At 47.7% G+C, this 27,554-nt stretch overlaps 1 protein-coding gene across 2 annotated transcripts; it reads left to right on the top strand.

Annotated features, from left to right (window-relative positions):
• The first annotated feature begins 743 nt into the window (after positions 1-743).
• CMBL (carboxymethylenebutenolidase homolog) lies at positions 744-22,992 on the top strand. 2 transcript variants are annotated; one of them, XM_079917253.1, is made up of 6 exons: positions 744-921; positions 12,970-13,203; positions 15,224-15,331; positions 18,289-18,431; positions 20,999-21,090; positions 22,243-22,992. In XM_079917253.1, exons 2-6 carry the CDS (start codon positions 12,989-12,991, stop codon positions 22,420-22,422), a joined length of 738 nt encoding a protein of 245 aa, XP_079773379.1. In that variant the 5' UTR covers positions 744-921; positions 12,970-12,988; the 3' UTR covers positions 22,423-22,992. The 2 variants fall into 2 exon arrangements, with proteins under 2 accessions (XP_079773379.1, XP_079773380.1); XM_079917254.1 differs by lacking the exon at positions 744-921 and adding an exon at positions 12,731-12,860.
• Positions 22,993-27,554: the final 4,562 nt, after the last annotated feature.

Raw genomic sequence — 27,554 nt, 5'->3', positions numbered from 1 at the left:
TATTAATTAATGAGTGCTGTAAAGTTTTCAACACAGGTCATTTTTATATCTGTGTGAGCATCATGATTTTACCTTTTTCTGAAAACTGCCCTTTAACAATCAGATTAAGTCTCACAAACCTTACCCCTCGAGGCTTTTTATATTACCGATTTGCCATCCCTCTGCAGAAAAGATCCCTTAAGAAAAAGTCACCCTCAATCAGAATTCACACCTTTTCCAACTGGAAGCGTCTTAACCAGTAAGGCTCTATCTCACGGGTCATGAGATTTTTGGTGAAATTCTTGTGGCGTCAAGAAGCTGCTGCTACTTTTCGCCCTGTCACTTATTTTCCTAATTAACATTTCTTCCGGTTTTCTTTCTTAACCCTTCTCTGTAGCCAATTGAATTGGTTATCACAATGTTAGGTGACCAGACAAAATATGGAGTGGCGGCGGAGGGAAGGAGGTCAAGTATGACTATGTAGTCATCTACTGTTTAAAATACCCTAATTTTGATTTACAGTAAAGAAGTCACAGGTCTCAGGAGACAGGCGCACATGTAAATTTCATAAGCGGACTGTCTTCCTCCTCCCGGTCTCCCTCCCCGCCTCGTCGTCTCCCTTCCCCTCTCCTCCCCCCTCCCTCTCTCCCTCCCCTCCCTCCGTTTCCCTCCTCCCCTCCTTCCCTCTTCCTCCCAGTCTCCCCTCCCTGCCCCTCCCTCCGGCTCCAGCCTTCCCGGGAGGCCGGGAATCCAGGACAGCCACTGGTCCACCGGGATCCCACCGCCCTCCGTCACCGCGTCCACTTCCGTCCCCGAAGGAGGCGCCTCCCCCTCGGCTTGCCCCTGACCGTCTCCCCTGTGTCCCGCGGGGCTGCGGCGTTGCCCGCTCCGGTCCGGCGTCCTCCGCGCGTAAGGACAGCGTCCTTCAGGCAGTTGGACGAGGTACGTGCGCTTCGCTAGCCCAGGATCGCGCTGCAGGTCCGCTCCGCTCTAACTTGCGCATGCGTTTGCTTGAGGCAAAGGAGGTCTTTGCCATGTGCACAGGTAATGAACCTATTAAAGTCCATTTTCAACACCAGCTTTTATCAAAGCAGTACATTGTCACTGCAGAAAAGCAACCCCGCCATCCTACTTTGGTATATTTTCCTGTATTGTTTAGCCATACATTTTGAATAGACAGTTGAAATCATACTGTATATAAACTTGTATTCCTTTTTTTCCATTTAACACTATGTCTTGATCCTTTCCTCCGTGCCATTAAATACTCTTTGTAACCGTTTTCCTACAGTTGAACATTTTGGTCGTATAGTTCTTACTACTGATATAAAAGTATGGGGGAAAAATGAGCGTATCTGCGTCCAGCTCATTCTCCACATTTTGCAGCCTTTATTAAGGATGGGTGTTAAGAGAGGAGGGTATTGGGCTTCCCTGGTGGCGCAGTGGTTGAGAGTCCGCCTGCCGATGCAGGGGACGCGGGTTCGTGCCCCGGTCCGGGAAGATCCCACATGCCGCAGAGCGGCTGGGCCCGTGAGCCATGGCCGCTGAACCTGCGCGTCCGGAGCCTGTGCTCCGCAACGGGAGAGGCCACAACAGTGAGAGGCCCGCGTACCGCTAAAAAAAAAAAAAAAAAGAGAGGAGGGTCTGGTCTAGGCGTGTAGCGTCCTGTATGCTCGGTCCGTGTTGCCAGGAGAGACTGTACCGTTCCCACTCGGCCATGTGGGTCAGGAGGTGAAGCGGTGGCCTGTCCCAGGCCTTGCTGACGCTGGGCACTGCGATTTAGGGCTACTTGCTGATGGACATGCCACCTGTTGTTTTCAAAGCCCATTTAAAGTAAGGTGGTCAGAAGTGAGCCCTGTGGGTATCTGGGGGAATGCCATCCAGGCCTCACAACAGTCCAAGAAAAGGCCAGAGGCAGCCACATGATTGGCAGTTCACAGGCCAATCTAGCTTCATCCCATCTAGTTTTCCAATTAATGCTGTCAAGACCGTGTACCCTTTGGAAAACACAACCATGATTACTGAAAAATAAAAATAATTGGAGGAGTTGATGTTCACAGAACCATCTAAAGATAAGGAGGGCCCTGCCTTCCCTGCTGCAAGTTGGAAGATCAATTGCCATGCAAGTTACAGTGTTTACCCCGTAAAGGAAACCCCCAGCCTTCCCCTGCAGCCACCTTAGAGGTCCTGTAGTTGTTTTCGATGCCCTTTCAGGTGTTTCCGTTTCTAAATCTCTGAGGCTGCCAGCATTTTATTCCTAGACTTCTTTGCTTGTTGCATTCCCATCAACACCAATCCCCTTCACTTATCAAAATCTGCTTCCCTATTTCTTTTGGAGATCTTCATTGCTTTAGGAAGTGTGACTTCTGAGTTATTTAAATCCTGGGGGGTATGAAAGCAGGAAACCACACTAGCTCAACCATACTTGACCACCCATTTCTCGCCTTCTGCCCTCCAGTGAGAAAAGGGGAATGTTCAATTATACAGTTAAAAGATAAGTTTCAGCAAAAGGCAAAATCATGACTAATACAGATAGAAAAACGAACGTGTGTTAAAGATTCTATCTTATTCATTAAAGAGGGAACCAGGCAGATCTTATAACTGGTTCAGAAAAAGAAATCAAGAAGCACAAACTTGTTTGGAGTAAAAGAATGCCTCCGGATGGTACATTTTAGGAAAGGGGGGAGGACACAGCAGCCCCTTGGAATTTGCAGGTCAAACACGCACCAGTGATCCCCGTAGGTTTTGACTTACAATTTTGTGGAGGCATTTGCTGTGTGAAGGAGGACTGGAAGGTTTCAAAGAAAATATCACTCATTCGTGACACTTGTTAAAAAACGGTAAGGCAGACCTTATTCAGGACCATCGTGATAGGGGTTAGGGACCACTCCAGGGGGATCTTGCAGTAGGAGAGAGACATTGGGCTCAACTCTGAATATAAGGAAAAGTGGGAGTTTCTAGCCAAGGGGCAGAGTAGGGGGTCAGTGGATGGAAATAAAGGGATTCCAGCTAAGCTGACCTAACAGGATTCTTGCAGAAGACAAGCCAGGGTGATCGGACATCACCTGGGGGATGATGGAGGATGAGAGAGCAAATCAGATAGGAGGCTGGGGGATTCTGCTAAACCGACTTAGCAGGATTCTTACTAAAACTGGACAAAGCCCAAAAGCCAGGGCCTAGTTGAGAAGAGAGTTCAGAGGATCCTGACTAGAGTTCGGTCAAGGAGAGAATCTTTGTCAAGGGGCCAGAAAAGTCAGTCTGTAGGGGACGGGTCTCGTAGTCATTCACAATTATGTGGGATCTTGCATGGGTGTCATGGGGGAAACATGTACTTTAGTGCTGCATCCTGGGTGGCACTGACAGAGAATGTGCCCATCAGGGTCTCCCCTGCTGGAGCATGTCCTGGCCATCCCTCGTGTCATAAAGAGAACTCTGACTTCTGGAGGCGTTGCTGGTGGAAACCACAGATCTGATCTCAGGGTGGCTGGAGTGTGTTGCCAAGTCCACCTGACATGATACAGAAAAGTGCTTCTTGGTACATTTTATGAGGACCCCACCATACATGTCAGACCCACAGTCCCATCCCCTTACAGGAGGAAACCTTATCCCTCACTGTGACCTTATAATGTCATAGAAGAAACTCTGTGTTTCAATGGAAAAGTACCCATCGACTATAGCCCACCCTTCCGGGCTGTCTGATTCTAGCCCTGTTCATTGTATTTGAGCTGTTTTGCAGCTCTGTGAAAGTTGGGGGTAACTGATAGGTTTGTAAATTCTGTCCTGGCTGGTGGAGAATTAATTGGCTTCCTCCCCTACTGTGGAAAAATTGGTTTTGTCTCCATTTACAATTCATCTCAACATCCCTGTACTCCATATAAATTAGTGCCCTTTTCTTTTTTCCTTAGGACCAGTGGTAACATCTGCCTTATTTCCTCCTATCATATGAGTAAAGTACAATCTTTAATGTGAATTCATTTTGGTAACTGTATAGGAGTCGAGTTTTACTTTTTTTCTGAAAATTGTGTTTTAACAAATGTGTCATTTGGGAGGGAAAAGAGCCCAAATCTTGAAATATATATACAGAAGGTTTACGTATAGTACAATCAGTAGAGTGTCAAGGGTGTGTTTCCCAAGGCTCTTGCCCACAGAGAGACGGTCTACCCTGCCCACTGTGGCCTTGGCCCGGGACACACTGGCTGGGCTTGGCTGCTGTGCCCCGTGAAGTGTCTGGCAGGAGTCCAGCCTTCATGTGTGGCACATCCAGGCCTTCCCAGCCAGCACTCCTTTCTGTGGGAGAAAGGTCTTTCAGGATCAGTTCAGAGAGTGGCTGTCTTAGCTGTAAACATTCCTTTTGGAAAGTGGATAGCAATCGAAGGGAAGTAAAAAGATTCAGATTCAAGGCTGCTTATTTTCTGTGGTCTCGCATCCTCATAGGACAGCCAGGTAAGAAATCAGCCTGAGGAATAAGTTCTCAACAAGTAATGTGCAGTGGGACATAAAGTTTACTACTATTGATACTGGATTGTTCTGACTTCTCTTATAATAGTTCCATAAGGTAGTTTATGGAAACAAAACTATGAAAAATACCGTCAAAGTTTTCTTTGGTCAAATGACTAGCTCTTAATTTCTCTTTCCTTAAAATTTAGTCATTTCTAGTTATGAGCATTTAGAACATTCTGGAAAGTACAGGATATAATGTAATAGCCACCTAGAGGCACATGACACAGATTTCTTTAAAAAAATAGATATTAACATTTTGTCCTGGGCTTCCCTGGTGGCGCAGTGGTTAAGAATCTGCCTGCCAATGCAGGGGACACGGGTTTGAGCCCTGGTCCGGGAAGATCCCACGTGCCGCGGAGCAACTAAGCCCGTGCGCTACAACTACTGAGCCTGTGCTCTAGAGTCCGTGAGCCACAACTGCTGAGCCTGTGAGCCACAACTACTGAGCCTGCGTGCCACAACTACTGAAGCCCGTGCGCCTAGAGCCCGTGCTCTGCAACAAGAGAAGCCACCGCAATGAGAAGCCCGTGCACTGCAACAAAGAGCAGCCCCTGCTCGCTGCAGCTAGAGAAAACTGGCACGCAGCAACAAAGACCCAACACAGCCAAAAATAAATAAAATTAATTAATTTAAAAATATGTATTATTCAGGGATTTTAGTATTAACTTAGCATCAAAAAACCATTGTCTCTCTTTTTTTTTTAACATCTTTATTGGAGTATAATTGCTTTACATTGTTGTGTTAGTTTCTGCTGTATAACAAAGTGAATCAGCTATACATATACTTATATCCCCATACCTCCTCCCTCTTGTGTCTCCCTCCCACCCTCCCTATCCCACCCCTCTAGATGGTCACAAAGCACCGAGCTGATCTCCCTGTGTTATGCGGCTGCTTCCCACTAGCTATCTATTTTACGTTTGGTAGTGTATATATGTCCATGCAACTCTCTCACTTTGTCCCAGCTTACCCTTCCCCTCCCCGTGTCCTCAAGTCCATTCTCTATGTCTGTGTCTTTATTCCTGTCCTGCTCCTAGGTTCTTCAGAACCACTTTTTTTTTTTTTTTTTTTTTTTTAGATTCCATATATACGTGTTAGCATACGGTATTTGTTTTTCTCTTTCCGACTTACTTCACTCTGTATGACAGACTCTAGGTCCATCCACCTCACTACAAATAACTCAATCTCATTTCTTTCATTGTCTCTCTATATAGCATTATGTTTTTGAGATTTACTGTATTGATAAATATCTATGGAATTTGCTCATTGAACTGCTATGTAATGTTCTTTTTAGGAGTGTATTAGCTGTAACACATTACTGCAAACTGGGTGACTTAAGACAGCAGAAATTTATTCTCTCACTGTCTGGAGGCCAGAAATCCGAAATGGGCCGTGCTCTTCCTGAAACCTGTAGAGGAGAGTTTTTCCTTGTCTGTCTCCCGGCTTCTGGTGGCTGCTGGCAATTCGTGGTGTTCCTTGGTTTGTAGACGCACCCCCTCCAAACTCTGCCTGTGTCTTCCAAGGCCGTCTCTCCATGTGTGTCTGTGTCTGTATCCAGATTTCTCTCTCTTCTTCTAAGGACACCAGCCATTAATTAGATTAGCACCTACCTTCACCAGGATGGCCTTGTCTTAACCTGATTCCTCTGCAAAGTCCCTATTTCCAAATAAGGTCACATTCACAGGTTCTGTGGGTTAGGACTTGAACAGTATCTTTTTTGGGGGATGCAGTTCAACCCACGACAATGAATAAATGGCAACGTATCTCATTCTCCTGATGGTCGTTATATTGCTTGCAATTGTTGCCACATTTTGGTGGCAAGAACAGCCTTGCGTACCCACTGCATGTGTCTGTGTGTACAGACATACACACACACACACACACACACACACACACACACACACGAGTGTGAAATTCTCTAGGGAATACACCAGTGGGGGGATTTCTGGGTTGCAGGGTGTGTTCCTCATTGCCTTTGCTGAACTGCTTCCCAGAGTGTGTATCAGTTTACACTCCCTTCCGTTTCCCTGCTTGGGCACCATCTCTTGGTGTTAATAGACTTATTGCCAATCTGCAAGAGGTAAAATGGTGTCTTGTTGTTGTTCTTGTTATAATTTCCTTAAATACCAGTGAGGTTGAGTATCTCTTCACATGTTTACGGGCCATTCAGGTGTATCCTTTTGTAAATTGCCTCATATCTTTGGAGCATTTTCTATTGGGGCTGTCTTTGTTTTGTTAATTTCTAAGAATTCTTCATATATTTTATCTGGATACTATGGCCTCTGCTTTGAAAATAATTTCTTCTTTTAGTCTGTATCTTGTTTTCTCACTTTTTTACGGAGACTTTTATCTTACAGTGTTTAAAATTTAATAAAAGTTTGAAAGCTTTTTGTTGTGGGAACTCTCAAGCATGTATGAAAGTCGAGAGGGGCTTCCCTGGTGGCACAGTTGTTGAGAATCCACCTGCCAACACAGGGGACACGGGTTCCATCCCTGATCCGGGAAGATCCCACATGCCGCGGAGCAGCTAAGCCCGTGTGCCACAACTACTGAGCCTGCGCTATAGAGCCCGTGAGCCACAACTACTGAGCCTGTGTGCTGCAACTACTGAAGCCCGTGCGCCTAGAGCCCATGCTCCACAGCAAGAGAAGCCACCACAGTAAGAAGCCATGCACCGCAACGAAGAGTAGCCCCTTCTCGCCGCAACTGGAGAAAGCCTGTGTGCAGCAATGAAGACCCAACACAGCCAAAAATAAATAAATAAAATAAACAAATTTAAAAAGAAAAAGAAAGCTGAGAGACTAGTACAATGGACGCTCCTGAACCACCCAATTCCAGTACTGTCAGTACTTAGACACTCTCCCACAATCTCCACAGCCTACTGGGAAAGTCCCAGTACACACATCAGCATGTAGCTATAAAAGATAAGGACTCGTTAAAAAAAACCCATCACTGTTATAACATTATTCCTCCTTCCCTTCCCCCCCCATTAAAATGATTCTCAATATCATCAAATATCCAGTCAGTTCAGTTTTCCCCCATTTTCTTATAAGTGTTTTTTACAGTTAGCTACTGCTATGGACTGAATTGTGTCCCCCACATTTACATGTTGAAGATGGTATTGGGAGGCGGGGCCTTTGGGAGGCAATTAGGTTTAGATGAGGTCATGCGTGCGGGGCCCCCATAATGGGATTCGCACCTTTGAAGGAGGCTGACAGGATCTCCGTGTGTGGTAGGCAGTGACTCACAGGGCTTTGTTTTCTCACCGGGGTTGCTTGGTGTCCATCCCACCTCCTGAGGAGTCACAGAGCCTTCCTGCCCCTGTCATGACCCGGCAGAGCCCCGTCTGTTCTGCCGGCCTCTCCCTGCCTGCGCCCTGCAGCTGGACCTGGCTGGGGGACACGGCCTCGCTGACCCTGCCTATGTTCCGGGCCCTCATTTTCCACTTCTATTCTCCCCTCCAATCTCCTCCTTCTACCCTGATCTGTTGACTCTGCTTCTTAGTTCTCTGAGCAAACAGAGGCAGGTGGGAGCATCCACAACCTCCCTCCTGGCAGCACCCACCCACCTGTGTCTGTGTCCTCACCCTCTGCCTTCTCTCCCAGGGCTGTGGGAGGACCTGCCCAGTGCCTCCTCTGCTGTGCTTGCCTCACCCCTCTCTCCAGAGACCACTGGCTCCCTCTCTGTGGTACCTTCTCATCCACAAGCCAATGTGCTGACATTTCTTCCATGAAGAAAAAGAAAAAAAAAAGACTTGTTTCCACATCTTCCCTCCATCTTTTGCTCACTCTCTTTTTTAGGACTGGTGACAGTCTAGAGAGAGCTTTCTGTATTTCCTGTCTCCCTGTCTCTCTTCTGTCTCAGCCCCCGGCAGTCCCGCCCTCCCCGCTCCCGCAAACCTGTTCTGGACACCCTCAGCCTGACTTCCACCGTGCAGAGCCTGGTGGGCAACCCTGTCTGCACCCTCGGGTCTTCCTGCAGAATGTTGCATGGTCTACACCCTCCCTTTCTTTCTTTCTTTTTTATAAAAATTAATTATTTTTGGTGCATACACGTTTTTTCATCTTTAAGTATAGTGGATTTACAATGTTGTGTTAGTGTCAGGTGTACAGCAAAGTGATTCCGTTATGCTTACACTCTCCCGTTCTTTTTTTTTTTTTTTTTTGCTGTACGCGGGCCTCTCAGTGTTGTGGCCTCTTCCGTTGTGGAGCACAGGCTCCGGACACACAGGCTCAGCGGCCATGGCTCACGGGCCCAGCCGCTCCGCGGCATGTGGGATCTTCCCGGACCGGGGCACGAACCCGCGTCCCCCGCATCGGCAGGCGGACTCTCAACCACTGTGCCACCAGGGAAGCCCCACTCTCCTGTTCTTGAAGCCCTTCCTTGGCTTGGCTCCTGGACACCACACCTGGGGTTTCCTCCTCTCTCACTGGCCCGTCCTTCTCAGACACAGTCACTAGTCCCTTTTTACCTCCCCAAAGGAAGTCTTAAGTACTGAAGGACCCCAGGCCTCCATCTTCTGCATTCTTCTTTATTGTTATTCCCTGAATGATGTGATTCACTCTCAAGGTTGTAAATACTGTGTTCAGCTGATTCTCATTATTCACAGAAGGTATGTTCGGTAAAGTTGCTGCGAACGCTGAACTAGCTGCTAGTGGACCACAGGGAAATGCAGTCGGTTCCTACGAGCCTCTGGTCACGTTTCCATCAACTCCTCAATATTTAACCTTGTTTTGTTTGTGTTTCTGTATGAAGAAACACAATATATATTTACTACATATTGTTGATTCATTAATATTGACTCATGGCCAACAGCAGTGTGACTCACACCTGAACAAAGCTTGTCTAACACGTATTTAAGGCACATCACAGCCTTCTTGCACTTCGGTCACTAGACGGCACTTGAGCGCTGCCCATGAAATCACCAACAAAAAGCATAAAGTTACCACACGTGTGGCACTAAATAGACCATGAGAAGGACACTTGTTTACAGCGTGAGAGCTGAAACAGGAAGACAGAGCACAGCCTTGCTCGACCTTGACTGGGAACGTGCATCTCAGTGACTCAGATTTTTTGTGGCTCTACACAGATTTGTGGATGATGCAAAAAGCCCGGCAAGAATTGATTTTGGAGTTACGAATAAATTTAGCAAGTAGGCAAATGCATGAATACAGAATCTGCAGATAATGAGGTTCCACTGTGTATGCCGATCACTCTGAAATGCATATCCTCAGCTTGGACCCCTGCCCTGAACTTGGGCGTTGTTATCCAGCTGGCCGCTGGACAGGAATGTGAATGTCTCATAGACATTTCAAACTGCTTATGCCACAGCCTGAAGTCCTGGTCTCCTCAAACCTGCTCTTTCGGCACTCTCCCCTTTCATTTAGACATTCCATCCTTTTCCAGTTGCTCAAGCAAAAGACCTAGTCACCACTGACTCCTTTCTGTTAAATATCCTACGCGTGCCATCTGTCAGCAGAACCAATTGGCTGCACCTGAAAAATCTATCCAGCCCCTGACCTTTCTCGCTCTTTTCACCATTACCGTTCTCGTGGCAAGAATTTGGCTTTTTCGGTGTGAGATGGAAGCTGCTGGAGGATTCTGGGCAAAGCAGTGTTTCCCACCACGCTCTCTCCCTGATATTTCTGTTCCAACTACACTGTTCCTTGTTGTTCCTCAAAAACCGGAAGAAAATGAACACTTGTGATCCCCTAGATTCAACATTTGTTTGCAATGTGCCATAATTGCTTTATGTTTCTGTATGTATGTCTGTGCATGTGTGTTTTATAATGATTTGAGGGTAAATTGCAGATGCTGATACTTCATCCCCAACTTGAGCACACATATTTAAAAAATAAGAACATTCTCCTACATAACTTCTATTACCACACCGTAGAAAATTAATATTAATTCGTAATATCCACTATCATCCATATTCGCTTCCTCACTTGTTCCCCAAGTGTCTCTTGTAGCGGTTCTTAACTTGGAACGAGGATGTAGTCAAGATTTACATGGTGCATTTGATTTCATTTCTCTTTAATCTCTTTTAATCTCGAGCTGTCTCATCACCTTTTTTTTCTTTTATATTTTTGAAGTTAGGAATTTTTTCCTCTCATTCTGCATATTTGTCAGTGTTTCCTGTTTCTAAATTTATTAGCGTAAAGTTGTTCATACTAATTTTTTGGTGATTTTTTTAAAGGGAAAAATCTGTACTTACGTCACCTTTTTCATTCCACATATTGTTATGCTGTTGTTGTTGTTATGTGTTCTTTATCATTCTTTCCTTTTTATTGATCGGGTTTGCTGGGGATATAACTTCGAAAATCAGATTTTAATCACTTTCTGTTTCTCCATTGTTTATGTTCATCTCATTATTTTCTCCTTTTGGGTTTATTCTAATTCTTCCCCTCACTTCTTGAATTGAATGCTTATCTCCATTCTTCCCTTTTGTCTAATACATGCAATTGAAGAGGATCAAAGGATACCCTCCTCAAATATGGTACTTTGGTGTATTGATTATTTTGAGCTGAAGGCAATTAGGAAACAGCAGATGCAAAAAGAGTTTTTCTCCCTCCCCCTTTCTGCCTAAAATTAGGGCATAAATTCCCTCTCCCCCATGAGGGGAGCAACTCTCATCACCAGATTCCCCATATATTTCCCAGTCATGCCTCCACAATTTATCACCCTTTGTTAAAATGCTGTATAAACCGTGTGTCTAACTGCTTCTTGGGTTTTCACTTCTTTTCTGCAAAACCACTGTGTGCTAAAAATTAAAAATATTAGTAACGTGTATGCTTTTTCTCCTGTTAATCTGACTTTTGTCGGTTAAATTCGCAGGCCCTCAGTTGCTGAACCTAAGAGGGTAGGGGAAAGTGTTTTTCTCTCTGACTGCAATCTAGGGTATCAATATTTCTCTAAGTACCAGTGTATTGCTTCAACTTTTCGCTACAGAGTGTTTTCATTGTAATTCGGTTCTAAACCTTTTGGATGTTTATTATCATTTCTTCATTGTGCTAATATAACACGTTTTATATAAAATTTTTGTTGACTTGTGGGTTAATATGTGGGCAGTTTGGTAGCTGTTCACATCTGCTTGAAAAGACTGTATATTCTCTAATTGCTAATGAAGAGATCTCTATCTTTGGGTTCAGGCTTCCTAGTTTTTCCTTTCCAAGGAAACCTCTTTGAATTAAAAACAAAAATTTAATTAGAGAATCTGTCTCAAACAGTGAATTTAATATATTTACATTTGTTTGGATTTATTTCAGCCCACATTATTTTTTGCTTTATGGTTGATAGGTTTACTGTTCTTTTTCTTCTCCTTTCCTGCTGTTTGTTTGGTCAAGTGTGTTTGGGTCTCTTCCTCATTTCTACCCCCGTTCCCACCATCAGTCTTCCTGACGAGTGTTTATTTGGAGCACTTCCTCCTGTGAAGCTATTTGTAGTAAGCACCTCTTCAGTGGGAAGCATTCTTCGGCCTGGATTGTGAAAGTCTTGCATTTGTTTCTGCCAGGTGCCCAGGGATTTCCCTGCCCAGGGTCCACTGTTCCGTCAATTTCTCAGCCTAGGTATTCCTACTTCAAAAGGATGGTGCAAATTTGGGGGACTGGTTTTTGTGTTGTTGTTGCTGAAGACTTTACATTCATTTATTTTCCAGTTTTATTTTATTATTTTATTTTTTATGGTTGCTTTTTTCCTTTCCTGGGCTTCCTTACCATATTCCTCGGCTTGGTTGGCAGAGTTTTTCTTTTTTCTTTTGTTGTTTGTTTTGCATTTTCTCTGCTAAATGTGAACCTTTGAGGGCTCAGACCTTGTGTGGGAAAGTCTCAGTTACAAATCCCTGTCTCAAGGGGTCCCAAGGCCTCACTGGACACAGAGTCCTAAGCACTGGTTAGGTGAGGGCCTGTCTCTGGGTCTGGCCCTGTCCCAGCACCCTGGCTCCTTCACATCTGCTCCTGGCGCCCTGACCCTGACCTCCAGTTTCCTCTCTCACCCGGGGAGGGGGTTGCTTTCCTTTCCCTCTGAGCTCCACCATTTTAACTTTTATTGTTAGTTGCATTCACTCTGGTATTTCTACTGTTTATAATGGGAATGGATTCTTTTTTTTTTTTTTTTTTTTTGCGGTACGCGGGCCTCTCACTGTTGTGGCCCCTCCCGTTGCGGAGCACAGGCTCCGGACGCGCAGGCTCAGCGGCCATGGCTCACGGGCCCAGCCGCTCCGCGGCATGTGGGATCCTCCCGGACCGGGGCTCGAACCCGCGTCCCCTGCATCGGCAGGCGGACTCTCAACCACTGCGCCACCAGGGAAGCCTGGGAATGGATTCTTCTTAGCTTAATCTTATCACCCAGAACCAGACGTTATCATTGATTTCTTGCATGAATACACTGTAAGTATAGTTAAAATTAATTTTTTCCTGTACTCTTGATTTTAGTTTTCTCATTGTTTATAATCTTGGGATGTGCCCCACTCAGTGTAATGCATGTGTCTCTCTGTAGCCTGACTTAAACATCTCCAATGGCTAACGAAGCTCACCCTTGTCCATGTGACATTGGCCATAGAATAGAGTACGGAGGGTTGGGGCGTGAAGTTCAAGTTGAGCACATCAAGGCTTATCTCACCGAATCCCCCGTTGACGCTGGCAAAGCTGTGATTGTCATTCAAGATATATTCGGCTGGCAATTGCCCAATACCAGGTATATGGCCGACATGATTGCAGGAAATGGATACACGTACGTATAAAATTCTTCTTTTTTTTTTTTTGCTTAAATTCATATATATTTCTGTATTTTGTTCCCTTCAAAGGAAATGAAACCAAAAAACCCTGAGTATATTCTGATGTACATTATGTATTTTCTTATCTCACTGGGGTGCAGGTAAGTGGAGACTGTCACATGCGACAGCCAGTGTCCAGTGGAAGCCAGCTGCTCCCAACCCAATGTCTGGGCTTCAGGTCCTCCTAGGATGGCTAGCCCTGTAGACTTGTTGGACGCTGGGAGAGTTATTTCCCGATGTGAGGCCCTGCACAGACACCGGTACAGGACACCTAGGGCAGAACTCGCCAGCTCTGAAATGGATCCATTACTTGGCCCTTGAAGCATCTCTGCCTGGGGTCAGCTTTCACGCACAGGGCACACGTAGTTATCCTGGTCTGAACACGAGCTGTCATGGCCTGATGTGAGTTAGACTAGCTTCCAGAACTGGCAGAGTGAGACCTCAGCTCCCAAAGGCTGTCTCTGTCACATTGTGTGACCATGGCCACCTTTGATTACTGCTGTCACCTGCTTGCCCCGCGCCGCTGTGCTGTTGGTAGCAGCTTCAGTAAAGCACGGAGGAGAGAGAGGAGGGACCATCCCTGCCAGCCCAGCTTCACTCAGCGAGCCCCGAGTGTGGTGCACCCCAATTCCCTTTTCTTATTTCTTAAAAAGAGGAGCTGAAAACCAAAGGGTGCACCCATCTCGTTTTCCTACAAAGAGAAACCCATTGAAAGGAAGCACCCCCACTGCCCTGTGATGCAATTTCCTGTTGACTGGAAAGAGGACGTCCACTTGATTTTTCCCTTTTTCATGCCCTCACGTTTCTTCTTGTGGATGTGGCAACTTAACTTTCCAAGGGCAATACCAGTAACGAAAACAATAGCCAGCCCTGATTGCTTTCTGGCTCCGCCAGACCGGGGCCCTAGGGCGTTCCCTGGGTAATTGCCCGTCATCCTTCCAACAACCGGACAAGGCGGGGCTGTCACTGTTCCCATTTTGATGGCTAGGAAACCGGGGCCTGAAGGCGGAGGTCACCCGCTGCATCGAGGAGATTGGATGGGACGGTGGCTTCCGTTGTCTTGGGTGGGTCTATTAGCTGGAGACGGAACATAAAAATGAGTAAAGATGCCTGTGACTTACAAAGCCTGTCACCCTTATCTAAGTATTTTGCCTTCAGAATAATCCTCTGAGGGTGCACGGCTCTGTTAGATCAAGAAAAAGGGCTAAAAGTGATTAAGTGACTTGTTAAGGTTTCAGGGCAGAACGGGGCAGTACAGGGACCTGAACTTAGATTCTTCTGACCCAGATTTCAGTGTTCCTCCCACCCCTGCAGGAGAGGTTGTGTTCCTCCATCCATGGCTGTGACCTTTACTTCCGGAATTGGCTCTCTGGCGGGGGCCGCGTTGCCCCACCCCGGGGTTGGTGCGGAAGGAAGGTTGACATGGACCCCGCAAGCTGGCTTGTCTGCTCCGCGGCCCCTTTTAGAGCCTGCATGAGACCAAACCTTCGGGGCAGGACATTGTGCCCTGTTGGCATCCTGGGCGGAGGTTGGGAAATTGCTTGGTCATGGTGACTGGGCCGCTCACCAGGTGTGCCCTCTGGCCTGAGGCTAATGCAAAAGGCCAGCTGAGGGGTGCGACTCCTCAGGGGCAGGAGGGGAGCCTGTGTCCACCCGCCCAGGCCCTTGCCGCCTGGGAACCCTTGTTCTGGGCGTCACAGCTAGCGGGGAGTGCGCACGACCGAGGCCTCGGCATTTCAGATGGGCTGGGCTCTCAGCCCACTGCCAGAGGCCCTGCACCTTCGGTTGTGAAATCTGAGATGCTCTGGCCTGGAGCCAGTTGGCCTCTTTGCTGCGATCACAGCTGGCCCTTGTGACCACTACCTTTCTTCTCCTGTGGTCCAGAACCGCCAACGTGACAAGTTCTTAATGAACAGAAGCAAATATGGAGTCCCAACAGTTCTGAAACTAAGCAGGATGAATGTCCCTATTTTACAGAACCATTGTTCCAGACTTCTTTGTAGGACAGGAGCCGTGGCACCCCTCAGGGGACTGGTCCACCTTCCCGGAGTGGTTGAAGACAAGAGATGCCAGAAGGATCGATAAGTAAGTCCCAAGTACGTTACCAGCCAGCGTGGCTGTCTTGGTGGCGCCCCAGGGCCCCAGGGGGAAAAGGCAGGAGGGAAAGGAGGGTCTGGCTTCCTCAGTCACCCACCCACCTGCCCGCCCTCCCGCCGTGTACGACCTCAGAGGCCACAGTGAGGCGGAAAGGAAACCGATTTCGTTTAGCACAGTCTTTGCAGCGGAGGGTTGGTTAGAAACCAACAAGTACCCTGCTGGCCAGTAAGTTCACTTGCTTTCCTCTTTGGGAAATGCTTCATGGCACCGATGCTGAGAGAGCTTCCTTGAAGTACCTGGGGGTCCCATTTTCCTTGACAGTTGGGCTATAGGGGTCCATAGATCAACACTCCCTCCTTCCCCTCTGGTTGCAGAACCAGTTGAAACAACAGGCAGAGAAGAGAGATCAGAGAACACGTCAGCCCCACTTCCACTCCGCTGATTGGAAACTGAGGCCCCAAGTGCCATCTCCTCCCCCCAGAAACGCCACCCTCCCACCCCCTGCCTCGGGGAAACTGGGTCTTTAGACCAGACCCACCAGACCAGGACTGCGGTCTTGCCAGGGTCCAGGGAACTGTGGGAAGAAAAGGGGGGTGGATCCCCCAGGATTGCAGCCTTTTATTAAATTGGCTCCAGTCAGTCCAGAAGCAAGGACCAGAGGGCTTAGCTGCCACTCAGATCCCCTCTTCTTGGTCTGGAGGAATAAGGATGGAGCGGGGAAAGAGGCAGGGATGTTCTCTAGTGCCAAGCTCCTCCTGAACAGGAAGACCTGAGCCCAGGGCAAAGGGGTCCCCCAGCCCTAGCCCCCGACTCACCGTGACCAGGCATCCTCCTGAACGCTGTCCTCTCCCATATCACATCACAGCACAGCCCAGCTTCTCTCTCTGCCCTGCTTCCTCCCTTGCCTTCCCCAGGGTGGACTCTGAGATCACTGGGGACCCAACTTCCCACACCTTTATCCATTTCCAGGCCTCCCTCCCAGGGACTCAGACTGCAAGCCCAGGAAAAACAAAATGAAGCAAGAAGTTACGAGTAAAATACAAGTAGAAACACAAGAGACCCCGAGAGCCTGTGATGTGAATATGAAATTCAGCTTTGCGTAGAGGGGAATAGTTAGGACATTTTGAGGAAAAGCCTTGTGGGGCTGCCTTCTATCTGTGAGCGCAAATCAGGGTGATCCTTTCTGGAGGGCATTAGAGCACCCAGAGGTACCTCTCCACAGGGGATAAGGAGAGCCACACATTTTAAGTCAAAATGAGACATAAAATGGAGACACTAACTTGGAAATTAGACTAAAGTCCTTGTGTCTAGTCAAATATCTTTTGTTTGAAAGAAAACCCATCTTGAATGGTTACTGCTTAAGGAGTCATGGAATTTATTGGCTTATAATACTGAAAAGAGGTAATTTCTGGCTTCAAGCAGAGGTTGGTCTATAGCTCAGAAGGTATCCCCAGGATTCGACCTCCCAACATCCCGCAGCACCCTTGTCTGATGCCGGCTCCATTGTCAGGCAGCATTTGCCTCTGGGTGGCAAGATGGCTGCAGCAGCCCCAGCCTCCCATTGGCTCCTTTCCCAGCAAACCAGCAAAATTCTCGTTTTGTCCTGATGGTTATGACTGGGTCACAAGTCCATCCTTGAACCAATTGTTGTGGCTAGAGATTGCTATGCTGCGATTGGCCAGGCCAGAGCCACATACTCCCCTCCTGGAACTGACCCTCCCAAAGTATATGGACCGAGCATGGGGAAGGGAGTTTCATCCAAAGCTAAGTTCTGGTGTTCCCAGGAAAGTGGGGAATATACTCGGCAACAAAAGGAAGATAGGTTCACTTGAGTCAGTGAAAGAACATTTATAGAAATGCCCTCTTCCTTCTTGTCTCCTCCAGTTAAGGCAGTTATTCTTAAGATCAAAGCATTCGAGAAAAACTGAAAAACAAAATGACAAAAACTATTCCTTATTCCATTTTATTTTGCAGAATTACTTAATTACAGCTCTTCTAACATTATGAAAATAACTACTTGCACACAGAATGGTATGATACATATGTTTAAATGTGTTCAAAGATATCTTATGATTAAAAGAAAAAGAACGTGCAATAGAATTGCTTTCTCCTTTTTTTTTTTTTCTTAATTGCAAACAGTGTTTCTTCCTTATCAGATCCAGCAGAACTTTCCGGGCCGGCCTTGCAGTACTACCTCTATTTTGGCGTTGTGCTTCTAGTTGCAGAAGCTGTATGAGTTCCAGACAACCAGTTTGCAAACGAACCATTTGCAAGGCCAGAGCCACTGTTCCCCGTCCCCTCAGGCTTGCCTCTTCCTCGTGGCTTTCCAAATACTACTGTGCTCTTTGGGCATGGGAGGAAACAGGCGATGCAGAGTTAGGGTGTCGGGCAGGAGGATGGAATGTGCTGAGTCAGACAGAGCTGGGGAGCTGCCTCCTGATTGAGGCCGCGCCCTGCTGAGAGAGAGGAGATGAAGGAGCTCCCTGGGGCCGGATCTTGGGATCAAGCCCTAGAGCCGCGCTGTGGCCTTGGGCCTTGATCTCTCCTGAGGCTGTGGAAGGCTGTTGCTCAAGATGGTCTGATTTGTGCCACCCTGTCAGGTGGCTGGAAGAGGCTGGGCTTGGCAGGGAGACTTGCTGGGGAGAGATGTCACTTGTTACTCGTCACCCAGGCAGGAGGTGGTGAGGACGGAGGTCTGAAAGTAGGGATCTCAGAACCTCGAGGAACAGCTGCTGAGAAAGCCCTGTTACCACTAGTGCTTGCTGCCCAGTGTACTTTCAAGGGGCCACAAAATATCTCGTTTGTTTTTTTTGGCAGTGCCAGAAGCTTGCTGGGTCTTAGCTCCCCCACCAGGGATTGAACGCGGGCTCCGGCAGTGAAAGTGTGGAGTCCTAACCACTGGACCACCAGGGAATTCCCCTTGAATAACTTTTCTTTCATTCTAGAGAAGTTGACGCGGTCTTGAAGTATCTGAAACAACGTTGTCATGCCAAGAAAATTGGCGTCGTGGGATTCTGCTGGGGTGGAGTTGCTGTCCATCACATGATGATGAAATACCCAGAATTCAGGGCAGGGGTGTCCATCTACGGTAAACCTGCCTTGTGCATTTTTACACAGTGAAAACTGGAGGAGGGGTTGAGTGACAAAGGCCACGAGCCTCTTCCCAAACTGAGGGTCCTGGTGTAACACAAACCCCAGTGGAGCAGAGATGGCCTATCTTAAGGAATTGGTTTTAAAAATCTGAAGGTAGAGGCGGAAGTATGTAATATCTAACCAGAGGGAACCTGGGTCCTGACAGTGTGCCTTTGGGGAAATCCCCTAATCCGAGGTCTCAGTTTCTTAACCTAGGATGAAGGGGATAACTTTCTTTCTGTGATAATGGTTAATATCAAGCAATATTTTTATGAGCAATAGTTGTGAAAAGATTTTTCCAAGATATGACTAATTCTCAACTACTCACGCATGCATGCAGTCCTGCACACACACACACACACACACACACACACACACTCACTATATATACACATGCATATATGTGTATATATATGAAAACAGGGAAAGGGAAAACCGACTCTAAATGTAAATAGCAACATAAACATTTCATGCAAACAAACCAAATGTATCACACCAATGACATAAGAACATTATATCTGTGTATAGAAATGGTTACTAAGTGAGGATATGGAAACATCCGACCTTGGCTTTCTTTCATGATAGTATATCCAACAGTTATACTAATGATTCTTATTTGGCTTAATGGTTCCTCACTGCGGTATTTTCACTTACTTTTAGCATTAAAAAAAGCCCTTTACCTGTTTACTTACTCAAAGGCAGCAGCAAGCTGCCGGTTGCCGCTGTGCACAATGGGGCTGGCAGCCCTCGCGGCGCCTTTGTGTGAATTAGCACAAGGCGCTCCGGAGTGGACTGCTCGCCGGCGCCCCCTCGTGGCCGCCTCTGCGCAGTGCGCGACTGCGGAGCCGGGCGGGACTTGGAGCCCAGGGGCCTCAAAGCGCTGTGCAGCCACCTAACGTGGCCTTCACAGAATAGGGCGGAAAGCGTGGCCCTCTTGCCCGTGGCTCCCTGCATTCTAGAGAGGAGTTACAGCTAAGGGGAGGCTCTCCGGCTTACTTGGCTTTGCTGTACTGCCAACAGGAAATGGAAAACAATTTTTTTTCCTCCATACTGACTGGGATTCTCTGTGACCACCCTTGAGTCAGGCTCCGCTGTGAGTCCTCTATCTGAGTAGGTCCCGACCTTGGGCTCTCTCCTTGGCCCACTGGGTCAGTTTAGCGAGAACTCCCCATCCTTGATATGTGATCAAATTCCTCCTGTCCCCCCCCCCATGCCTTGTCACCTGGCCTGCCTTCAGCAAAGGCTTTGTCAAATACTGTCTGGCCAGAATCCCCGTAGCCCGATGATTCCTTAGTCATTTTCCATCCACCGGCCCCCATCCTGCTCCGCGGTGGAAAATCCCACTTGTCCTTGCATTTGGGGTTGAGTCTGGTGTCCCTCCCTCACTGCAAACCCTTGTTGCCGTGGTCTCCTCGAATAAAATCTTCCTTACCGTCTTTGACAAGTGCCAGAATAATCTTTTCTTTTTTTAAATAAATTTATTTATTTTATTTATTTAGCTTTGGCTGTGTTGCATCTTCGTTGCTGAGCGCGGGCTTTCTCTAGTTGCGGCGAGCGGGGGCTACTCTTCCTTGCGGTGCGCAGGCTTCTCTTTGCGGTGGCTTCTCTTGCTGTGCAGCACGGGCTCTAGGCCCACTGGCTTCAGTAGTTGTGGTGCGTGGGCTCAGTAGTTGTGGCATGCGGGCTCAGTAGTTGTGGCTTGTGGGCTCTAGAGCACAGGCTCAGTAGCTGTGGCGCATGGGCTTAGCTGCTCCGCAGCATGTGGGATCTTCCCGGACCAGGGAGCGAACCTGTGTCCCCTGCATTGGCAGGTGGACTCCCAACCACTGCGCCACCAGGGAAGCCCAGAATAATCTTTTCTTTAGAACTCCTCTCATCTCAGAATGACAGTGGAGTTTGAAACTTTTACTTATTTTCCTATAGGAGTGGGCACACTCAAAGTTGTCTGAATCCCCAAAGTCCAACATGTTTTTGACTAAATGATCTCTAAAATTCTAAAGGCACTTTAGAAGGATGAAAACTAATTATTATGAATGACCTGCTGGGACCTGCTGCCGTGCCCAGGGACTTCACACACGTGGTCTCCTCTGAGCACAAATACCCCATCAAACCCTGACGTCAGAACCTTGGGGCTTGAGTAAACTGTGAGAAACTTCCAGAACAGCGGTGGTCAGATGGTCCAGATTTGGAAGTTATCACCTCTTGGTAAATGAAGACACGTCCCAAGAGGGAGCATTTTTCAGGCTGCTGCGTATCTTTACCTGCCAAGCAGCCGGCCAGGTCTATAGCCGTCATTTAATGGCCTGATTCCTGGTGAGTGAGGTAGAGAGAAGAGACCTCAGACTCAGTAACCTCTTTGAGCCCAGTTTTATAGAACAGGCCACTTTTGTGGAATTGCTAAAAAGAAGAGACACAAAACCCCGAAAGCATATGTTTTCTTTTGAAAAATCTAACTCACATCGTATTCTGTGGCACATGTACGGGAGTCATACCGTGTGTCCCTGTCCCGCCCCCATTCTCCAGGCATCATCAAAGACTCTGAAGACGTGTACAAATTAAAGAACCCCACGTTGTTCATTTTTGCTGAAAACGATGCTGTGATTCCTCTAGAGCAGGTAAGTTGGCATCTTAACTCTTCTCGTCTCTGTGTTTAATAGCAGGACTTGACATTTTGGGGAAAACATCCCGAAGGATTCATTTGTTGCTCCAAATACGTTTCAACATTAAAGTTTTAAAGGTGTGTTTTATCGGGGACTTTGAGGGGGTCTGTAACCCCTTAAGTGCTCCTGCCATGGCTGGATGGCTGGTTACTTCCCTGCCCATGCTCCCTCCGCGTGGAACCCATGAGTTATCATAAGATCTCTGTCCTTAAAGACACAGCTCTGTTTGTTTTTTTAATTAAAAAATTTTTTTTATTGAAGTATAGTTGATTTACCATGTCATGTTAGTTTCAGGTGTACGCCACAGTGATTCGGTTATACATAAAAATATATATATATACATATATATGTATATATTTTTTCAGATTCTTTTCCCTTATAGGTTATTACAAAATATGGAGTATAGTTCCCTGTGCTATACAGTAGGTCCTTGCTGGTTATCTATTTTATATATAGTAGTGAAGACACAGCTATGTTAAATTCAGTATGTTGATAAGGAAAAGGCAGATGGAAACTGTGGTTCAAAAGCAGTTGTTTAGAAATTACTGTTGTTATTCATAACTGATACATTTTATTGATATGTTTTAAACAACTTATACCTGAATCTATGAATTACATATTGAATACATTGAATATGGTATATGCAAATAGACTGAAGTATATATTGAATAATATATAAATATATTAATACAATTTCAAATAATTGATGTATCTTTAAAAAAAGTATTTTATTTTTATTTATTTGGTTGCACCGGGTCTTAGTTGTGGCACGTGGGCTCCTTAATTGCAGCACGCATGTGAGATCTAGTTCCCCGACCAGGGATCGAACCCGGGCCCCCTGCATTGGGAGTGCGGAGTCTTAACCACTGCACCACCAGGGAAGTCCCCTGATGTATCATTTTTATATCGCTCTGAATTCTCTCCTTTGCCAGAGGTGCGGACTGTGCCGATTTTAAAATTAAAAGTGAAAACTTCATGATAGCTATGGAACTTAATTTAAAGCACAGATGTTAAAGCTCTTTGATAAGCATTCAGGGAAGATTTGGAGAATGGAAAATATTGCTAGAGGGTTGAAGTCCTATCATCATGAAATCTTTTGCCAACCAGGTCTCTTTGCTGACTCAGAAGTTGAAAGAAAACTGCAAAGTGGAATATCAAATTAAAACGTTTTCTGGGCAAACGCACGGGTTCGTGCATCGCAAGAGAGAAGATTGTTTGCCTGAAGACAAGCCCTATGTCGATGAGGCGAGAAGGAGCTTGCTCGAGTGGCTGAACAAGTACGTGTAGCCAAGGCCAAGGGCAAACTTTCTCAAAATAGCTCGCATCCAGAAATTTGCTTTGATAATGCTTAGATCATTTGATTTCATTTTCACTTTACAGAAGATGAATCAAGGAATCCTGAAATTCATCTGAAACACAAATTCAGTAGGAAAAGTTAATGTATGAAATACTTTAACCTTTAACATGTGCATAAAGAAAAATTTTAACAACAGGTCAGGACCTGAAGAATTTGGATGGTAGAGTAATGTGCTAACTATTAGTAAAAACCTAGAGCTATCCAGGGACCAGCTCACAGATCAGGCATGGCCTTCCGGCCTTGAACTGAGCACATCCTCTAAAACGAATACTATGGCAAAACCGTGAAGAGCCTGAAATGTAAACTCAGGTAAAGCCCACCTTAATTGGACTTTTATCTCTGTCTTAATACAGATGAATTTGTCATGTTCATATATTGCACTATGAGAAATTTTGAGATTAAAATAAGGTTTTAATGACTGACCTAATCATATCAAGCTAAAGACTTAATTTTTGAATCTGTGGCTTTTTCTAAAAGCTAATAAAAAACGATGGATGAGAGTTGCCATCCAGCTCCCTGCTAGGCAGTGGTGTTTCAGACAGTGACGTTTTCGGGTCCCTGGGGCTGGGGTGGCATCACAAATCTCTCCTGTGTTCAACCAGAAGGGTGGTGTCAAGGGTAAAGTTTCAGTTTTTACATTTAAATTAGTTAAAATCACATCAAATCGAAGGCCCAGCTCCTCAGTAGCCCTCCCAAGTCAAGCCTTCCATAACCACGGGTGGCGGGTGGGAACCGCATGGGGCGTGCGTGCCTGCAACGGTCAAGCCACTTCACGTGCTGTAGCTGCGTCCTGCTGATGCTGTTAACCCCATCATCCCCCACGTGACGGCCCAGCGGTCGTCCTTCTCAGTCCCGGCCCAGAGGATCTCTCTACCTGGCCAAGTGCTCACGACTAGAGCACGTAGCCATCCTTCCCGCTGGCCTGCAGGCTCTGCAGATGCTGAAGGGCTACCTTGTTCTCCACCGGGCCGGCCCTGCAGGAGGCTCTCACCAGGTGGGGCTGCGGGGAGGGGGCCGGCTTGGGTCCTGGGTGGGGGGTGGGCTTTCAGCCCAATGTGCATGGCTGACTGGGGGCCGTTTCTTGTCAGGGCTGGGGCTCCGGGAGGGAAATCGGGGAAATTTCTCGTCCGGAAGCCGGGGAGCAAGAAGGTCCCGGCAGCCTCAGGGAGCCGCCCCTCATCTTCCATGGTCGCTGGGCCTGCAGAGGCCCCAGGAAGGGGTCCCGGGCTGGGCCAGAGGCCGGGCAGCTGTGGGTGGAGTGGAGAGGAGGTGAAGGCGCGGGGAACCAGGCTGGCTGTAGAGAAAATGAGAGGCGCGAGGGAAGAGCCCAGGACTCAGGACCCAGAGGGGCTTGACTTGTTCTGCTTTTTAAGGGGAGCTACTCGGTGGAAGGTGCGAGCGGGTTGAAGGTGCAGTGGAGAGGTTCTGTCAGGCACGGGGACCTCAGCTCTCAGGGTGAACCTGTCCAAGAGCCCTGACTCACCTCTGCTCCATGCCCACGGCTGCTGGAGGGGGCTCCCATCACTGTCCCTCCAGGGGCCAGGCTGGAGTGGCCGCCTGGAATAACACGCCTGGCTGTGCTGAGGAGAGCACCCTGGAGGGCCCTGCATGGCTAGTCAATGCTCTGGCCTGGAAGTGATGCTTCTCTCCCCTCACTGGCCTGAGCTGCTCACACGGCCCCGCTGGTCACAGAATCTGGAAGCGCGATCCCGTCGGGTGCCCAGAAAGGGCCACGTGTTGGCGAGGCTCACTCATGACTACCCGAGATGGGGAACTGAGGGAGCAAGCTTGAGAAGAGTTGGAATCTAGGGTAACACCCCCCCCCCCACACACACACACACACGACAGGAGTGTATGAGTTTCCTACTGCTGCTGTGACAGATGATCACTAACTTTGTGGCTTAAAGACAAATGTATTATTCCGTCAGCTCAGCTGTTTTTTCTGCTCTGGGTCTCACAAGGCCAAAGTCCAGCTGCTGGCTCCTTAGGCTCCCTTCAGGAGGTCTGGGAAGGATCCACTTCCAAATACAGCTGACCCTTGAACAACAGGCCTGGACTGCGTGCGTCCACTTGCAGGTGGGTATTTTCCAACAGTAAACACTGCAGAGCTACACGATGTGCGGCTGGTTGAATCCTTGGATGTGGGACTGAGTGTGTGGAGGGCCACAGGGCCGGCTGTAAGTCACTCAGGGGTCTTCACCTGCACAGGTGGGCGGCGCCCCTAACCCGTGGTGTTCAAGGACCAAGTGTGCACCCCAGTTTTTGCCACAGCCGTCCCCTGCAGTTTGGGACCGAGGCCCCGTTTCCTTCCTCGGCCCCTTCAGGCCTGTCTTCAGGGCCTGCACATGGTCCCTGCATCTCAGGGCCAGCAGGGGGGCATCCAGTCCTTCGCGCCTGCACCTTCCTTCTGTGACCACGAAGGGCTCCTGTGATATCACGGGGCTCACCTGCATCACCTCCCTCTCTTAAGGTCAGCTGACTAGTACTTCATGCCATCTGCAAAGTCCCTTCACAGCAGCACCTACATCAGCGTGACTGGATGACTGCATAACCAGACTGAACCCTGGTTTGGAATCCTGCCACCGGGAGGGGGGTGGAGGGGCTGGCCAGATGACCATGGGTGCGAGCACAGAGGCCGGAAGTTCACACTATCAGCTTCAACCGCCCTTGAAACGGGTCAGGATCATACAGTAAGTCTTGGTAAGTGCAGATTTTCAGCGCTGTATAAACGAGTTTATTTCAACGAGTGAATGGTGCAAACTACGCAGCGTCTCTTGGCAATGACCGGCATATCGTGAGGATTTCAGGTGCTCATGCAGTAATTCTCAAATGTTTTGATCTCAAGATCCCTGTATGCGCTTAAAAACTTATTGAGGACCCTCCCCCCTCCTCCCAAGAGCTTATGTTTTTGTCAGTTACACCCGTTGGCATTTAGTGTTAGAAAATAAAACTAAAAAATTAAGGCAAATATTTATTTTAAAATAATGAACACACGTTAATATACACTTTTTGTAGTTTCCAAAACAAAAGAAGAAGAGTGGCGTTGTTTTCCACTTCTGCAAATCTCCTCGATGTCTCTCTTAGCAGAGGACAGTGGGTTCTCACATCTGCTTCTAACAACACATTCAATTCAGTGCAGTGTAGAGTCTGGCCACATCGATATGTTCAGTAGTTGGAAAACAGTGCATATTCTATTTTAGTCTCTTCCAAAACAGAACAAGTGGTAGTTTCAATCAACTTTTCATTCTGTTACGTTGGTCCACCTACACAAGAACGAGACCGTAATATACTGATGATTGGAAAACACTAGCTTACCGAGCCACGCACAAATACCATCAGTCGTTGCTGGCGGGGGTGGGGGGAGAAAGAGGGAGACTCCAGAGACCCTCCCGGAGCCACTGAGGACACAGTGAGCAGGTGGCTGCCGCCTACAAGCACTCACACCAGACACCGGACCCGTCGGCACCTTGATCTTGGACCGCCAGCCTCCAGAACTGTGTTGTCTAAGCCACCCGGACTACGGTACTTTTGTTGTAGGTGTTCCACTGAAGTGACAGGGTCACAATTCATTTCTGAGCAGCCGTCTGTCACGCAGACGTGTGAGTAACCGGCTGTCAGTCACATTTAAATAAAGACGGTGTCCACAGGGAGGGGCCAGTCCAGCTGAGGCGGCTGCCATGCCCGTTACGTGAGGTGCTTCACACACTTGCTGTGTCGAGCGAGCACCGAGACGCCGTTGTACTCAGGGGCCGAAGTCTAATGACTCAGTGGCTGGCACTGCTTCGAGGTCACCCTTCAGTGGCAGCAGCTTTCTAAGCGGGTGGTGGTGAGGAATACAGCTTCTAGCACCATCACCCGATCCCTACTCACGAGTTTTACCCGTCACTGCTTTTGCACCATCAGTGCACCTGTCAACACGGTGAAAATGGCAAATCAGCTCTTAGAAACTACTGTTGACCTCACAGCCCCTTGAAAACCGCTGTTATCACCTACGTAAGACGTTACAACAGCATTCAGGACCCAGCATGTTCCAGGTGCCCTCGCTGCTGCCACTGCGTTCCCCCAACGCTCCCCAAGGAGCCACCTGTCTTTGGTGCCCTCCTTCCTGGCACTTCAGATGACCTGCGTCTGCCCGGTTACCCCCAAGAAGCACCTGAAATGCAGAAACACTTCTCCACGCCTAGTAGTACTTCAATTATTTGTTACTTCGTTACTCCCATTCCCCCCCCCCCCGCCCCCTTTAGTGGAGCTGTTTCACGACGAACAAAGAAAGGAAGGATTAAAGACATTCGGTCACATACAACCCACTAGCCTCTCAGCCCCTGCAGAAGCGTTTGTATTTCTGAGTGGTTGTTTATAATTAAAGACCAGGCCACCTAACAAACATTGAATAGGGAATTCCCTGGTGGCCCAGTGCTAGGACTTGGCGCCTTCACTGCTGGGGCCCGGGCTCGATCCCCGGTCGGGAACTAAGATCCCGTAAGCTGCACGGTGCAGCCAAAAAACAAAACAAACTAAAGGACAAACAAACGAACAAAAACACTGAATAAAGCCGCAAGTGCAGGAACTGGGAATCAACAGGACAATGCTGGGCCCTGCGTGGGAATCCGGCTTCAGGGTCAAGTGCCTTCACTGCTCTTGATACACACAGGATGAGGTGTGTGCTCTTGATACACACGGGGTCGGCTACAATACAAGGGATATAAACTCGACCAGCCATTTGAACTGGAAGATAGAAGGTAACATGGTGCCCTGAAGGGGTGCTTTTACTGGAAAAAATCAAAAGCTTGTGAAACAACATGTGTACGAGTTTGTTCATAGCCACATAGTTTCTCTCAACCAAAACCAGCAGAAGCATCTGTGAGGTCCACTCTTTGGAGGAGCGGTTTCGTAGCTCTTTTCATTCAACCACAAACCCCTTCTTGTGAGACTGGTTCAAAGCAAGTTGCTGTATGTTCTTTATAGGCTAGAATCCACCCTTGTAAATCAACTCACCTGAACTACTAGGTCAAGACATTTATCTAAGTGGGTCTAAGTCTGACACGATCCCAAACTTGACGCA

This window comes from Stenella coeruleoalba, assembly GCF_951394435.1.
Source record: "Stenella coeruleoalba genome assembly, chromosome: 3".
Classification (NCBI taxonomy): Eukaryota; Metazoa; Chordata; class Mammalia; order Artiodactyla; family Delphinidae; genus Stenella; species Stenella coeruleoalba.
This window is presented reverse-complemented; position numbering and strand designations above follow the sequence as displayed.